At 36.2% G+C, this 15,670-nt stretch overlaps 1 protein-coding gene across 5 annotated transcripts in view; it reads right to left on the reverse strand.

The window, feature by feature from the left end:
• Nucleotides 1-15,670, reverse strand: part of KIF6 (kinesin family member 6) — a 174,640-nt gene that overhangs the window by 4,447 nt on the left and 154,523 nt on the right. For 4 of the 5 annotated variants that reach the window (XM_084513564.1, XM_084513565.1, XM_084513563.1 and 1 more), the window contains 4 exons: nt 12,347-12,431; nt 11,417-11,552; nt 9,771-9,865; nt 1,669-1,758 (listed from right to left, as the gene is read on the reverse strand). In XM_084513564.1, coding sequence (XP_084369690.1) covers nt 1,669-1,758; nt 9,771-9,865; nt 11,417-11,552; nt 12,347-12,431 — 406 coding nt within the window. Of the gene's footprint in view, nt 1-1,668; nt 1,796-9,770; nt 9,866-11,416; nt 11,553-12,346; nt 12,432-15,670 lie in introns of those variants that run through there. The other variant, XM_084513566.1, reaches the window with a different exon arrangement.

Here is a 15,670-nt window from a genome sequence, read left to right on the forward strand (position 1 = left end):
TAGTGAGTTCACCAAAGAAATGATACAACATGCCATATGTTTGTTTGTTTCAGGAAAAAAAAAAAGGCAGCTATTTGTTTGAACAGATAATGAGTATCTTTGCCTACTGTAAGGGAATTAAGTTTTCATACATATATGCCAGTAAACAAGCACATGATATTCATGACATTTGCTGACAGAGGCAACTTCTTTGTGCTGTTAAGTCTCTGTTCCTGACCAAGTCCTTGTATCTATGCAGTTAAATCACTGACTCACATCTGCTTTTGAACAGACCCTCTGGTGGTATAAGATGATGTAGTACAAGGGAGCTATTTTAATCAGCTAAGAATTTGGCCTGGTGTCTTTAGCCTTGCATAAACATCAATGTTAGAATCAGAAATATAGTGATAAAAACTACAATATGAAAGCACAAGTGGAATTAAATGGAGAAAAAATATTTTCACATATCCCAACTTTCTAATTATAGTTACTTCTGATGTTTCTTACTGTCTATTGCAGAAAAAAGTAATTGTGCCTAGCACAAAACAGAAGTCTGACATCCTTGTCTTTGTGCTACTAATGAAGTCCTCAATCACTGAATTTGTGAACCAAAATGGAAAAAAAATGCAGAAATAATCAATGAGCTCAATAAAATATCTCTTATGTAATGTACAAGGAGAACTCAAAATACCAGCAAAGGAGCAATAATACATAAATAAAAAATATACAATGTATTTGAGAAAATGAGAAAATGCTGTCTAAATTCCATTTTAACTTTTTTTTTTTTTTTTTTTTTTTTTTTTTAAAGCATAAATGCAATTTTAAAATGTTATATTTTGGGGGGGATGAAATCTTCCATTTTTTTTGTATTATTTTGGAAAATGAATGAAAAAAAACCAACACCTTGTTATTTGTTCTTACTTGTCCAGTTGGAAAAATAGTAACTTATCCATATTTTTCCTAAGGGCATTAATAGAACTGTTGAGCACAATGAGAAAGTAACTTCTGGAAGTATACTGATTTGGTATGATGTTTTGGTGGGAGGATAGAACATGGAAATGAGCATATTAGAAAAAACTAACAGCTGTTAAAGGAAAAAAAAAAAAAAAGAGAGAGAGAGAGAGTAGTTTCCACTTAACTGCTAAGCGATTTTTCACAAAGCGGTATGTCTTCTGAAAAATCATGACATGTAACTTTTGCCAAGCCTGACACACCCAGGCTACTGCTATGATTTTATTATACTAGAATAATTTGTAGGAGGAAAACTCAAAATGTTTTAAGGACACACAGGAAAACTTACCTAAAATTTTACAAAACTGTCAAAATGACAAAATCACAAGAATGAAAATTTTCTACACAGACCTTGCATTCTGTGATACTCTCTTTCAAATGTTTATATTTACTCTTTCAGTCTCTTTCTCTTGCAGAAGAAACAGTCATGAGGATTTATGATCTCAAGGGGATGAATACCTCACGCCAAAAAGAACCCATTTCTTTCCTATTGATAATGCATCTACGTGTGTAAAGCTATGGGACAGCTTGTGTTGTTTTGGAAGTTTAAGGAAAACCTGCTATTTCCACCTTTTTGTGTGTGTGTGGTTTAAAGAGACTGTTTTTATAGAGACGGATAGAGGCTTATCCAGGTGTTGTACTACTGGTTTGCATTTTCCTCTGAATAACCCTTCTTACCTTGTTTTTGAAGTTGAACTATTAAAATTATTTGAATTGTTTTTCCCAGATGTATCCTCATTAGAGCTGGCTCTTGTGGTCTCCGAAAAGCTAGAATGGGAGCAGAAATGAAGGTAGAATATAAGCCCTGTAGAGGAAATGTTAGTACACGCTAAGTAACCACAAAGAAAAGAGTTTTTGAAGTCTTTTTTTTTTTTTTTTTTTTTTCCCTATATTTTTTGTCTATATAAAATACTTGTTTACTGGAAGAAAGAGTGCTTTTGGTTGAAGCCATGTGATGATTAGGTTTATGTAGGGAATGTGACTACTAAGGAAGGATACACAAATTCATAAAGATTATGCTTTTAGTATTTGCTTTCTAAGCAGGGCTTGTAAAGCACTTTGATGTGCCTGATGGAGATACAGTTTGTAGAGGTATATTTAGTTCTTAAACTGACTATTAGCCAAGTGAGGCTCATTTTCCATTCTTTCTTTAGTCAGGCAAAACTATTACTGAAATCTGGATACTGGATAAAAACCCAGTGAGGACTTGTTGATGATAGCCAAATGTATTGCAAACGGCTGTTGTGCATTCCTGTCCCTGCAGATACCATTATCAAGGAATCTCTCAACTAGGAAGGAAGATTTCTGCTATGGGATTTCTAGGGACACTTCTCTCTCTGGGTGTTTGTGAACACTGTTATATCTGGTGACAATCTTATGAGAGTAGAAACAGAATTACTCAGTTTTAGGATTTTTCCAGTAGATGGCAGGATTGTCAAGTTCTTGCTTTTCAAATTCTGCAGTAGTTTGTTCATTGTTGGCGGATGAATTGATATTTCTGGCACAGAACTTGAAAAAGGAAAGAAATTTATTACTAAAATTTTACTGTATTACACTGTGCCAGGTTCAGTTTTGCAGACGATATTGTGCCCAAGAGTATAAGTCATTTTCAAATGAACAGCTTTAGGTTTAGTGAATGTTTCTCTTTAACTCCTCAAGTCCCATACCATTCGCACCTGCCTAAGTGGATTAAATAACATCAAGACTCAGTCTAATTCAAGTAAAGCAATATCATATTTAATGTTAATAACATTCCAGACTTTATTATGCCTACATATTACAAGAGCTAGGAAGGATGTGTGATGTTACTACCTACTATGCGGTTTAACAATATCTGGGAACTCCAGATTGTAGTTCTGCTTTAGGATTTCCTGATTTTTTTTTTTTTCCACCAATTTGGCAGTTCTTAAAAATGAAGCGATCTAGGTGCTTAAATTCCATTTTCTATAAAGGCTCTGTGTCTGTGCTCTGAGATACCTATGTATGATGCTTTAATATATCTTAACACATCATCTTTGTCAGGGATTGTAGAGTTAGAACAAGGAGTAATGATTTTTATCTGAAAGAGGGTAGGTTTAGATTAGATATAAGGAGGAAATTTTTTACTCTGAGGGAGGTTAGGCACTGGAACATGTTGTCAGGAGAAACCATGGATATCTCATCCCTGGAAGTGTTCAAGGCCAAGTTAGATTGGGAGGTGTCCCTGCCCATGGCAGAAGGGTTGGAAGTAGATGATCTTTAAGTTCTCTTCCAAACCAAACCATTCTGTGATTCTATGATCTGAACCATAGCAACCATCCACGATTGTGTTCTTTGCGTGCAACAAATATAATGTGTAATGTGACTTAGTGTGATTCTTTGCTTTTTATTTGCCATGAACTGAATGTGTAAGTTTATAAATACCGTGATACGTCAGCTGATGTAAGTAATTTTTATGTTGCAGTAATTTATATGTCTGAACTCATGTCTCATTCAATGAATTCATTGAGTTTCAATGAAAATTCTTCTCCAAAATTGTTAAATCACTTTTTAAAATGGTATATTAAAAAAAAAACAAAAAAAACATTACAAGTCTGACAAGGTTTAACCTCTAAGGATCTCACTTTCTTTCAGTTGGACTCCTGGACCAGGACAATATGCCAAAACTTGCTTTAAAGAGCTCTGGGAGAACGAGGCACCCAAGGAAGCTGATATGTAAAATCTAAACTAAATATTTTTATATATATATGTATAAAAAATTAGATTGATTGAGGTGATGCCCAGAACCAGGAAATTAATATTACTGTGTTCAGAGATGGTCCTGTCCAGGGAGTGGTTACAGCCAGACATTTGTCTGTGGGATCCAAACTCTTATCCTGAAAGTTAAGGAAGCTTTTTAATGACTTGAGATGTTGCTTCCACATAAGAGGTTAATGGTAAGAGTATTAATCTAACAAATGAGTCTTTCAGTTTGGCAGAACTCAAAGTCTTTCTTACATACCATAGTGATTGCTCTAAGCATTAGGTTAGAGGGATGGTCTGTATGGGGATAATCTGCATCCTTCATTCTGAAGCTGTGGTAATTTTTCCATGGCATTGCAAATTAGGTTGAATAAAAAGGGGATGAAAGAGCACAAATTTATTGTGCAGTAGTTTGTATGCTCAGATTCGTTAACGTGTGCAACTTCTTCCTAATCTCTTTTCAGAAGTCAGTACTCTCCTCTTTAATATGAGTGTTAGATGCTTTTCCAGTGATCAGAAAAGGGGAAATATTGCTAATACAGCTCCAAATTGAATGGAAAGCCATTATGACAGGTTTGGGTGGGGGCAATGCATTAAGACTGAAGGACTGGGCATCATGGGAGTCTTAGGCGTTGATGTCTTTCCACGAAAGCTACTTTTCTAGCTGCTAAATCTGAGAAAATTTTGCATTGGCAAAGAGGTGAAACAGAAGGTGTTAAGGAAAACTGCAAGTAAGAAGTGTTTGGTGACTCAATTTTCAAATGCAGTCAGCACTTCTTGAGTCTGGGTGCTTGACAAAGCCAGAGAAAACCATAGGTGACCTAATTTACTGTAATGATAGTCCTTCAAGCAAGAGGTTGGTGTAGAGATCTCTAGAGGTGCCTTCCAACTGACATTTCTGTAGTGTGTAACTTGGCACTCCTGGCTCACAGTTTTGGATTTAGATGGACATATGAGCTGTAGAAATGCAGTCTCTATATCTGGCTCCTAAGCTCTCACACTATTCAGGTTCTTTTGACAATGTATAATTCCATTTTTCATTCTGATTTTTTTTTTCTTGAGTCAAATTCAAGTTGTCTCAAATACCCGTTTCCTTAATGTTTCAGTAAAATTCATGCTTTTTCTGGAGGTTACAGATAGTTGACAGATTTCTCAATTCTTTATTTTATTTTATTATTATTTTTTATTTTTTAATCTTAGCAGATGAAGTTTCACACAGTGGGTGACTTGCTTTTTCTGTTTGGGTCATATGTTGAGGAGGCATATGTCTGGGTTGGGTATGGAGCAGCAGCTGGAGAGATGTACACAGTGCTGCTGTAGTGTCTCCCTTGCTGTGGGATCCCAAGGGCCAGAGACAGCTGTCCTCTGAGCTGATCAACTCTATCTAGCACTCAGGGTGGAGAAGCTGGAAAGATGATGTGTGTCATTGTATGAATGCTTGATTTGCCAGTGTACCACTGAATAAATTGGAGAATGAGTGTAAACTTCAAAGATGTGCAACCTCTGCATTGTTAAAAACAAATCAGCTGCAGTTCTCCAGTCATCTGAGCCTTGGAAGTGAAGGGAACAGATGTTTTGTTTAAAGGCAGACAAAATATATTCAGCAAGATTAAAGCTGCTTAAAATCTGAGCATTTCTGTATTTGGTTACAAAATCAAATTTGGCTTCACTTGGAAATTCTTAGATAAATTGTTTGAGTTAAATTGTTACCAACATTTGAAAACCTTTGAAATGTCATTAATCAAACATGTTATTCCCACATTATGTTTTATCATCATGTAACACTGCAGAAAATTGGCAGGAATGAAAAACAAACAAGATAGAAAATGCTACAGAAAATGCAAATATTTCAATTTTTTTTCACACAGCACTAATGTAGGGAGTAAATTTTGCATTCCTAAAGTATATTGTCCAAGACAATAATACTAAAACAACTGATAGTAAAAGTCACCAAAGAATGTGAAGAGTTGTCTGAAAATATCTTCAAGAGAATCTAAAGCGACATGAAGATTTCATAGAAGCTGGAGAAACATGGAGTATGAGATTGAACATGCTATGGGGTTTGCTGGAACAGGACAAATGAGATCCAGTAACAGGGAATGACTGAGGTTAGAATCTCTGTGAATTGAAAAGGAATGGATTCCTTCTGAGAGAAGAAAACAATCCAAAATTTTTAGATTTGAGTAAGCATCCAGCATTGGCTTGATTGAAGGGAAGTACAAGAACAGTTCAACACTAGTGAAATTAAACATTCAGCAAGAGAAGTAACTTGAACAGAAAAGGTTCTGATAAACTTCTTAAATGAAAGACAACATGTTAGAGGAATGTACAAGGATGAACAAAGACTTTCTGCAGACTTGACAGGAAGCCACTGCGAGACATAAACATATATACAGTGTGAGTTGCAGTTAATACAACAGCTTTATGGAAGAGATGGTAGAGATAACATGGGCAAGTAGGGTATATTTGGAATGGGTTGCCCGGGGAGGTGGTGTAGTCACCATCTTTCACAACCTTAATGATTCTGTGATTCTATGCTTTTTCAAGTTCAAAGGTGAGGTGTTCCTTTTGGATAAAATTCTTGATTATTTTATTCCTCTTGAATTTCTCTTTGCACTGTGACTCTGGGATTGCTGGTTAGACACTTTTCTATGTGGAATATAAAGATGGGTCATTCTTTCTGCATTTTGCACAGTCGTTCTCGTTTTTAAGTAATATTTTCAGAAAATATGAGATTTAATATTTCTACAACTTTCATATGAAGTATATGCAAAGATAAATATAATCTGGAAACCTGTCAAATCTATTCAACAGGTTAATGAACATGAGCCTTTTAGCTTCTATACATATATACAAACTATTGGTTTCAGCTATTTTATGTGTATCAGATTTAGTAGTGGGATAAACCTGTTCAATAAATGTCCTTTCTTATGCAGACGTTTTTTTCTCAACCCAAAACCCACTGATGTCACCCTACTCACTACTTCAGAACTGTGGTCATTGAAATCAATGAGTTTTTGCTTCTTACTCTAGTGGGAGTAGGACCAATTCAACAGTTTTCAAAGCTTACTGAGGCAGAAATGATCACTGTTTAATTCCTTTATAACAAACTCATTTTGACATTTAACAATTCAGCCCCTCCCTCCCCCCCCCCTTTTTCTTTTTTCTTTCTTTCTTTTTTTTTTTTTTTTTCTCAAATGAAAAAGAGACAAGTTTGGGCATGGATTGAATGCCTTTTATATGTGTATATCCTTCTTAAGCCTCATAAGGATTACTAGCTTCCCTTCTTTGTTATTTTGGTTATAAATTGATTTAATATAATTTGAAGCTATCACATTCCCTTCCCAAGGCTTAATAACATAACCAAGGTGTGCCATACAATAGCAATCCACAAGAATTATGCACTAGAAGGTGATCAAAAGATTTTGTTCAGACATAAATCTAAAGAAAGATTATGACATATACTTGTATCCTTGATGTGCTGAAACAGACAACTTATTACTTCTAATCCTAAAGTCTGTATTTATATCCATTCACACTAAGGAGTGTGTCTGAATAGTTTTACTGCATACTTATTCTGTCAACAGCAATCCTAGATTTCTGACATGCAGCCCACTAAGTTTTAGATCTTGTATCTATTTAACACACCTGTGAACTGAATTCCTTCTTGGAAATAGGTTTTATTTACACATTATATTGTATATAATTTATGTTGGTCTCTGCTTTTGTGATCAGTTATTCTGCTAGGTGAAGACAGCAATATAATTTCAGAAAGAAACTTGATTTAAGGAGAATTAGAAACAAAGAGCCATTTATGTCTTGGGACTATGTAACAGAGAGGAGAAATTGTAGCCTAGACTCATCCTACATAATCAGGGAAGCTGGTAAGTAAAGTTCCTGTGTCAACTAGGGTCAAAGAAATCCCTGGAAAATAAATATTTTACTATTTTATACTCTTAGAGCCTGTGAAATTGGAAACTGCTTCTCTAAAATGTCATTGGCTCGAGTAGGGGGAAAAGTAAAATTTCATGCACAGTGGGATTTTAAGCCTGCAGCTCTGCCTCACAAAAAGCAGAAATAGTACTTCTAATTCCATATATATCATAATTGGAAATGTACCTGTGTAAAATATGTTTAAACAAAATAAGATCAGATTTCTGGAGCTGTAAGAAGGAAAGATCAGTTAGCTTTGAAGGATCATTGCAAGAATGCTGATAGAAATGGTATTAGATATGGGAAAACAAAACTATATACTTCCTAACTCCTTCTACAATTTCAGTTCAAGAAGATGAATGCTCTGGGTCTGTGATACCTATGTAAGGACCAGTCAGTCAGTATCACTGAACACATCCATTACTTAAACACAGAAAAACTGTTTAAAGAACATGAGAGTTTTTTCTAAGAGACCACGTGGTCCCGTACAGGACTCTGAAATAATCTTGGCAGTTTAAAGACACGAGATATCTTCCCCCATTCTATTCCAAATACCAGATGCCCTTTTCTGAGATCTGTCTTCCAGTAATAAACACAAATGATCAAGGCATTTGAAGGAAAAGTTTAAAATAAAATTATACAGGAACCAATTATGCAATTTTACTTCTGAGGTGGAGTGAGGATGTGGGAAGAAGAAACCACCACTCACGGAGGGCAGTCTCCCATTGCACAGAAAAGCTCCTGAGGCATTATCATATGCTCTTTTTCATTCTAGCTTAAACTGCAGAAGATATCACTGACCTGAGCAATGCAGTAGTACATCAATGAGAAGTTGTTGTTCCCAAGAACAACAAGGCAAAGAGGTTGTGCAAGAAGTCCTTAGTTTAATTCAGTATGAAGTTAAAGAGAGTAGTGCAAATGACAGTCAAGGATTGTTTGAGCTAACTTGGTTGGCTTTGTGCTGAGCTAGACTAAAAATGCTTTCACATTCTGTTCCATCAGCTTTGCTATGGGACTAGAAACCTTCCGCCTAAAACCAGAAATGAACAGCTCAAATTTGGTCTTAAACCATGTCAGCCATTTGCAAAGAAAATAGCGTCTAAATCTTTAGAGAACACAGAATAAGAATTGAAGCAAAGTCGAAAAAACTAGAGTTGGTTTTCATCAGCTTGAGACATTTGAAAATGCCTTCTTAGATATCCTTAGAGAATTATTTGTTTCATTCTCTCTCTGCACTGATTATGGGGAAATGACAGTAGATATACAGGAGTCTACATTAAAAATTAAAATGTATTTTAATTTTAGGCAAATCAAAATGTATTCATTATTTAATGGCATGTAAGATATATTATGTTTACTACAAAGCAGGAAACATCATTTAAGTAGAGTATGGTTATAGAAATATAGGTAAAGCTACATGTCAGAGAAAGATTAACAATATAATGAGAAGGAGGGAGAGAGAGGCAGAAAGTGAAAAGGAAGGAGATTGTCCAGGAACATAGAAACCTGCATATTCTGGTATGCGTTTTCTCATACTCTGCCTTGCGTGAAGGCTATGCAAGATCTGTTACTGAAAATTTAAATTAGATATTTTAAAATCTGAAGCGATCGATGATGAAACAACTGACATAATTACATTTTTGTACTGCAGAGGACACACTAGTGTTTTACAATATCACATGCAATATCGTGACACAATATGCTGCATAAGTGGCACCAGGACATCTTTTTAAGAACAAATCTAGGCTATATATAAAGTCAATTAATTAATTAATTTCGATTTTCAGGCTCCTATATATCTTTCAAAGGACATATAGCCTCCTTGTGCAGCAAAACTGACTAATAACAGTCTTTATTTTCCTAGTAATCTGTCACGGGATCCTTGGTGATAGGTTTACAGGGTCCCAAGACCAACAACTAGAAAGGACTCAGTTACAATACGCTACCTTAAATATGACTGCAAAGCAACTGAATGATAAAAAATCATTTTTTACACAGTCATTTTTCTTGTAACTGGAAATGTAACTTCTGAGCGTGATATTTGCAAAGCATTATGGTGTATTGAAGTTCTAATAAAACTACATTTTCTTACAAATAAGTAAGGAAGAGAAAAATGACCTATTTACCTGTTAGTTGGTAGAGGCTGTGAAGATTTGATAAACTGAGGATAAACTGTTGTGCTATTCAGTGATCTGACCAGCTCTGTTTTTTCCTGACAGACCTAGATTGAAAAACAAAATTATGTAGCATAGGATTATTTTAGAGCACTTAATATTGGACTACAGGTCTCAGCAATAAAAAGGCATGTCATTGACTCGTTCAAAAAACACAGTCTGAATCACACAGTATTTCCTTCACTTGGACAAACACTTCTGAACAAAGAGAAAAGGATTTGTTCAAGTATTTTTAAGCTCAGCTTAGAGGTTTTTAATATGTAACAGCACATGCTCACTGATTTGACTTTTTTAGCAAGCTCAGATGTATAGATAGGTCAAGATCTAAGATATCAATCCCATTTTTTCCCCCAGTTTTTTAATCTTCTACTGGTAAATCATGAGCAGCTAAATCTTGGACCTCCCCTGTTAGAGGACAGTGGACATTATGTTCCAGTGGATTCGAATTATTACTTGCAGTAATTTTCAAAATCTAAAATTTTAGACAGGAGGGTCACTAAAACATTATTCTCTTTACCACTAATACAGTTGGGTATTTTACTTTGGAAAGTACTTTGTAATGCCAGCTTGAATTTAAGCTAGTTTGGTGGTGCTTTATGGATAACTAAATTCCTCATGTTAAGTTCAGTATTTATTTTGAACTTTTTTCTTAAAAGTACTAACATCTAAGACATCTAAAAGATTAACACTTATTTGTTTATAACAACTTTTCACCCAGGAGTAAATATTTTCTTGCAGTTAATAATGTGATATGGATGGATTGCACTTAACAGTCTTTTTCATTAGGCTGATGTGCATCTCATGGCAATGCTGTCCTGTGAGATGCCATGTCACTGCTTGGAAGTCATTAAAAAAAGTGTCAAATGGGGAGTTCATAAGAAAGCTGTGTTGTTTTGGTTCTTCCCCCTCCAGACCCTCTGTACTGTCCCCTGTTTGTGAAACTGTGTTGCCATCTCACTGTGTTATGAACTTCACATACACTGCTTACTATGACATCCCTTACAGAATTGATTAAATTAGACCACAGTTTCTGCTGGGATCTTAAACAGGCAATCATGGTCATGGTGGGGCTCAACTGGAGGGCAAGAGCACTTTGGTGCTCTGGGAACTTAAAGCTGAAAGGTTACAAGAGACTTTGAAATATCACATTAAAAAAAAAATAAAATTACATTTGTTGGGTTTTGTCCATATTGCAGCTATGACTGCCATTTTCTGCTATACACGTCATAAACCTGATGAAATCATAGTTTTGCTAGGAGTGAGAAAGCTCTATTTTCCAGTCCCCTATTTATTTTATGTTCTTTCATAATCTTTGGCATTTTTGGGACCATTCTTGGCTTTTATTCAAGTTGTTCGGGAGGATGTCAAAACAGAAAATAGAACAGAAAGCAAGGGTTTTGCTTTGTTTGTATGAGTTTCATACAGACATAAAAAACACTAGCTTTGTCTGGTTTACATTGAAATGAGCAAAGGTGGATCAGGCCCCAAATCCCATCCTTCATACTGCTTTCTATCTAGTCAGTTAACTACTTCTTTAAGAAACGACTGAAGATATTATATTTATGTGAAAATATAAGAAATACAGAGTGACTTTATACCTGTAGATTTGTCGACTCTTCAGACCACCAGACTTCAAAGTCTTTTTGCAGTTTCACCTTTGCTTTTTCCATGAGAAGCTGTAGGTGCTCAATCTCTACCTTCAGACCTTTCAAGCGATTGAACATTGTTTTATAACTAATTTGAGGAGAAGAAAGGTTATTAAAGATTTTCCAACACATCTCATATTTTATGACAGGTTCACTATAGTAGTACAAGTAGTATAGTAGTTACAAGAAATTTATCCTGAAAAAAAATATTTTATTGAAAAAATTACTGAAGTTCTAGTGTGACCACTATTGATCAACAATTAAATACAAGTTCAGATATGTCAAGCTATGTCTTGATTCTCCTTCCAAACAGAAGCTAATGTGTAGTCAAAGATTTGTAGTAGCATGAAACAGCCAGAATCTTCCTCATAGGTCACAGCTAACATAAATGATAGCAAATTACTTAGAACTGATATCCTATCTATTTTCCTTTTATCCCCTTAGCTACAGCTACATTAAAGCAAACAGAAGGATTGGTTGACTAATTCATATTCTGTATATTGTTTACACTTAGGCAGTCCTGTATAGACTAATGGTTCTCCTTAGGACAAGGAAGGCAAGACATTCATGAATCTACAAAGATGCTTCACAGTACATTTGGATTCAAAGAAGAAAGTTTTAATACAAATCCTCAAGGGGGACATAAAGTTATTTTTATTAATTTTTGACCATTAGCCTTATCATAAAGGTTTTCCGTTCACTTACTGTGGCATCTTACAGACAAACCAACAACATATACACAATTAAAAAAATTATCTGTGAACCACAAAGCTAACATTTTTTTATATGTCAGAGAAAACCTTGAAGTTAACTGTGTCTATAAAACTGTAATATAATATCAGTATATTTTATCTTTTGAAGGATGATTTCAGGCAGTAATACCTTTTTTTCTCTTCCTCAATTTGGGTTCGAAGTTTCTCTTCCACTGGGTCAAGCGTATTTAGCTCTTCAGAAGGATTGGACACAGCTAGAGGAGAAAAGACCAGATGTAAGCAATGACCATTTGATTTCTAAAGAAACAACTTTAAATTAGCATACAAGCTGGTTTTAAGAGTTAGAAATAGAGGTCTATAGCAGTTTTTCTCTTCTGGAAGTATTTTTTTTTCAAATTCTTTGTTTAGGCCCTACTTAATATAAAACTCAATAACTTTAGTGATTTAAATTGTTTTTAATTTTTTGGCATATTTATTTTAGGTATGAATAAAAATGATTTTGCCAGTCCATTTAAAAAGTTTGGCTTTGACATAAAACCCTAAATGAATGCATTTAACCTGACAGTTTTGGCTATGCAGACAAGTAGAAAGATTCAACAGTTGCTGTGCTAATGCCTGGAAGCAGAAACATAAAGAAGAGTAACAGACAAACACTTAAGATGTAACTTTGGTAAACAATAAATGAAGTCACTTTGGTAAGCAATAAACTCAGACAAATATGAATATGGAAATTAGCCTGAAACTGTGTCTGAGAAATTTTTCAAGGCAAAGGAGAACTGCATAAAATACTCCAAGATAATTTAGCTTAAGTTAATCTAAGAGCTAGTAACAGAGATAGTTAGCATGCAAAACACAACACAGTACTTCTGAGAGACAGCAAAACAGCCTTTCCATCGTGCATTGTATGAACTGGGTTTATTTCAGCAGTGAAAGGAAACGTATAGTTACCTACTAGTATTACAACAGTTTCTATTTCTAGAATGAATGAGAGTAGTTTAAGGTTCCCAAGAAAACATGTTTAACCTTTTTAACTGAAGAAAAATGAAGAAACAAAAGATTTGCTGTACAATACATGCAAGTTTCCATCCCAACCGCTACTTCTGCCAAGAAAATAAATTCTATGTCAACCTGTCATTAAGCCTAAGGAGTGCAGCCTTTCTTCGAGGAATGGAATCCGTCTGGAACAAGAGGGCAGCAATGACCCCTCTCTGCCTGTCAGCACGCCAGCTATAGCCATTAATCTTTTGTTGTAGCACCCTGTAGCCTAGTACAAATGAAACCGAAAAGCGTTTTATGTCATTTAGAGTACATAGGTCAAGCATGTTAATACAGACAGCCAAGATGGACAAAGTCCATGCACACTTCTCGTTTCATACATCTAAAGGCTTTGTTGGATGTGCAGATTATAAAAGAATGATAGGGAGAAGACATTTTGGTAGAGATGGTACCCTCAAAGATTAAAAATTAACTGTACCATTAAAATGAATACCGAAGTCAGGAGGTACAAACAGCATGGCAGAGGACATGCTAGAAAAGAGGCATTATATCATATAGAATAGCAACACAACAGATGATGAGAAGGCCTTAATAATCATGCCAGAAACTTAAAGGAAAGCAGTAAACCTATCAATGATTTCAGGGCATTGGTATTTTCTGATTTGTCATCCTCAGAAAGAAGGCGTAAAGCAGCAAAGCACAGAGCTACACAAGATGTTTGAGGGAAAACGAGCCCTGCAGAGCTCCTGAGGGCCGACATTTGGTCTGCCATTCATGAACATGTAACATCCAGGCTTGCGAGAAATGTGCTCTCGTGGAACAAGACAAAATGATATAGGGAGTTACTGCCTCCCAGATGAGCCATGCTCACAGATCATGTGAGCATTCTTAATGCATTCCAGTGCAAAGCCAGCCAGGCTGAGCTTGAGCACTGGTTGAAGGGGACTCTCCTGGGCACACTGAAGTGCATTTGGCTTATTCACACAGTCTGCCAGGGTGTCTGAGTTCAGGAGGTGAAACCCCCTTATAATGAAGAGAGATAATTTAGTGTGGAAGACAGAAGAAACTTAAAATGTCAACGCTGTTTTTGAAAGGTGAATTACCCTACCTGAAAACATCAGCAAGTTCTGTCATTACAGAGCAATGCAGGACCGTAATAGCACAGCTTTCCCTCCCTGATTTATTTGAACATTGTTGCGGTTTAACCCCAAAAGGCAGCTAACACTCTCTCTAAAAGAGAGCTTGCTCACTCTCCCCAGGTGTGGTGATGGAGAGAATTGGAAAAGTAGAATTGCAAGAACTCATGGGCTGAGATAAAGACAGCTCACTAGATAAAACAAAGCTAAGTGACATGCACAGGCAAAGCGAAACAAGGAATCCATTTGCTACTTCCCATCAGCAGGCAGGTCTTCATCTGCTTCCAGGAAAGCAGGGCTGAGCAGAAGTCACATGGAGTATTTGGAAAAATATTTTTTTACTGGATCTCAAGGGGCTGCCTTAGGCAGCATTTGGTGGCATATATAAAAACACCAAGAGAAATATTTTGTTGCTCATGATTACACTGTAGAAGGGATTATTTGGTTGTAAGTTATCTGCAGAAATAGTAATAAGGCCTTTTATGAACATATAAAGTACCTCTGTGATGCAAAGGCCTCACCATTCTCAATGCTGAGTGTAGCTATGCATGCTTCCCCTAGGAACATGTTGGTGATGAAAACAAGAAACACAGCTGTGGACAAGATGAGCTGCCCAAAGTTTTGTATACATACACAATGGAAAGAGATGAATACACTGCAAGCTGATGTGGCCCTGGCAGCAAAAGAAAGCACTGGTATTTCATCAAGCAAAGGGCTAAAACTTAGACATCCATCACTGTGTTTCAGTCACAAGAGCAGAACAGATCTGATCACAATGTCAGGTGAAGAAGACTTGTGGTAAGTCAAGTCCCAGGACGTGCCTATTTGGGCACTGCTTTTTAAGTTCTTTGTTGCGTTTTCCCATTCTATTGCAGTCTCCAGGTCCGCTTTTTGCCATGCCTGCTTAGTGCAGAAACATGCTTGTGAACTGAAGCGCATTCTGATCTAGAGACTAAATATTTTTGAAACTGCCTACTGTAATATATACAAATGAACACGTGGATCTTTCCTGATGTTCCAAGCAAAGCAGATCTATGGTCTGGTGCAGTGTTTTTCAACCCTTTTGTTTGCTGCTGCTTTTCCCTTTTCCTTATTCCCTGCTACTTCTTTTGTTCCCCTCACTTTCCTGAATCCCTGCTCTGGCCTCTCTATGCACCTGGGCTCCTGCTGCTGACACCTCGCAGCCCTCTCCTCCAACCAGCAATTTCAGCTACAGCTCAAGCTAGGAAGCTAAGGCAGAGGTTACTGGCTCAGGCTGTGCTCTGTATCTCACATCTAAATCATAGCATTACTCAATAGGCAGGCTCAGATATTTAAAATAATACATGTACAAGAGAGACAACTGAGTAAGTAGTCAGTAC

The sequence above is a fragment of the Aythya ferina genome (assembly GCF_964211825.1).
Source record: "Aythya ferina genome assembly, chromosome: 3".
Classification (NCBI taxonomy): Eukaryota; Metazoa; Chordata; class Aves; order Anseriformes; family Anatidae; genus Aythya; species Aythya ferina.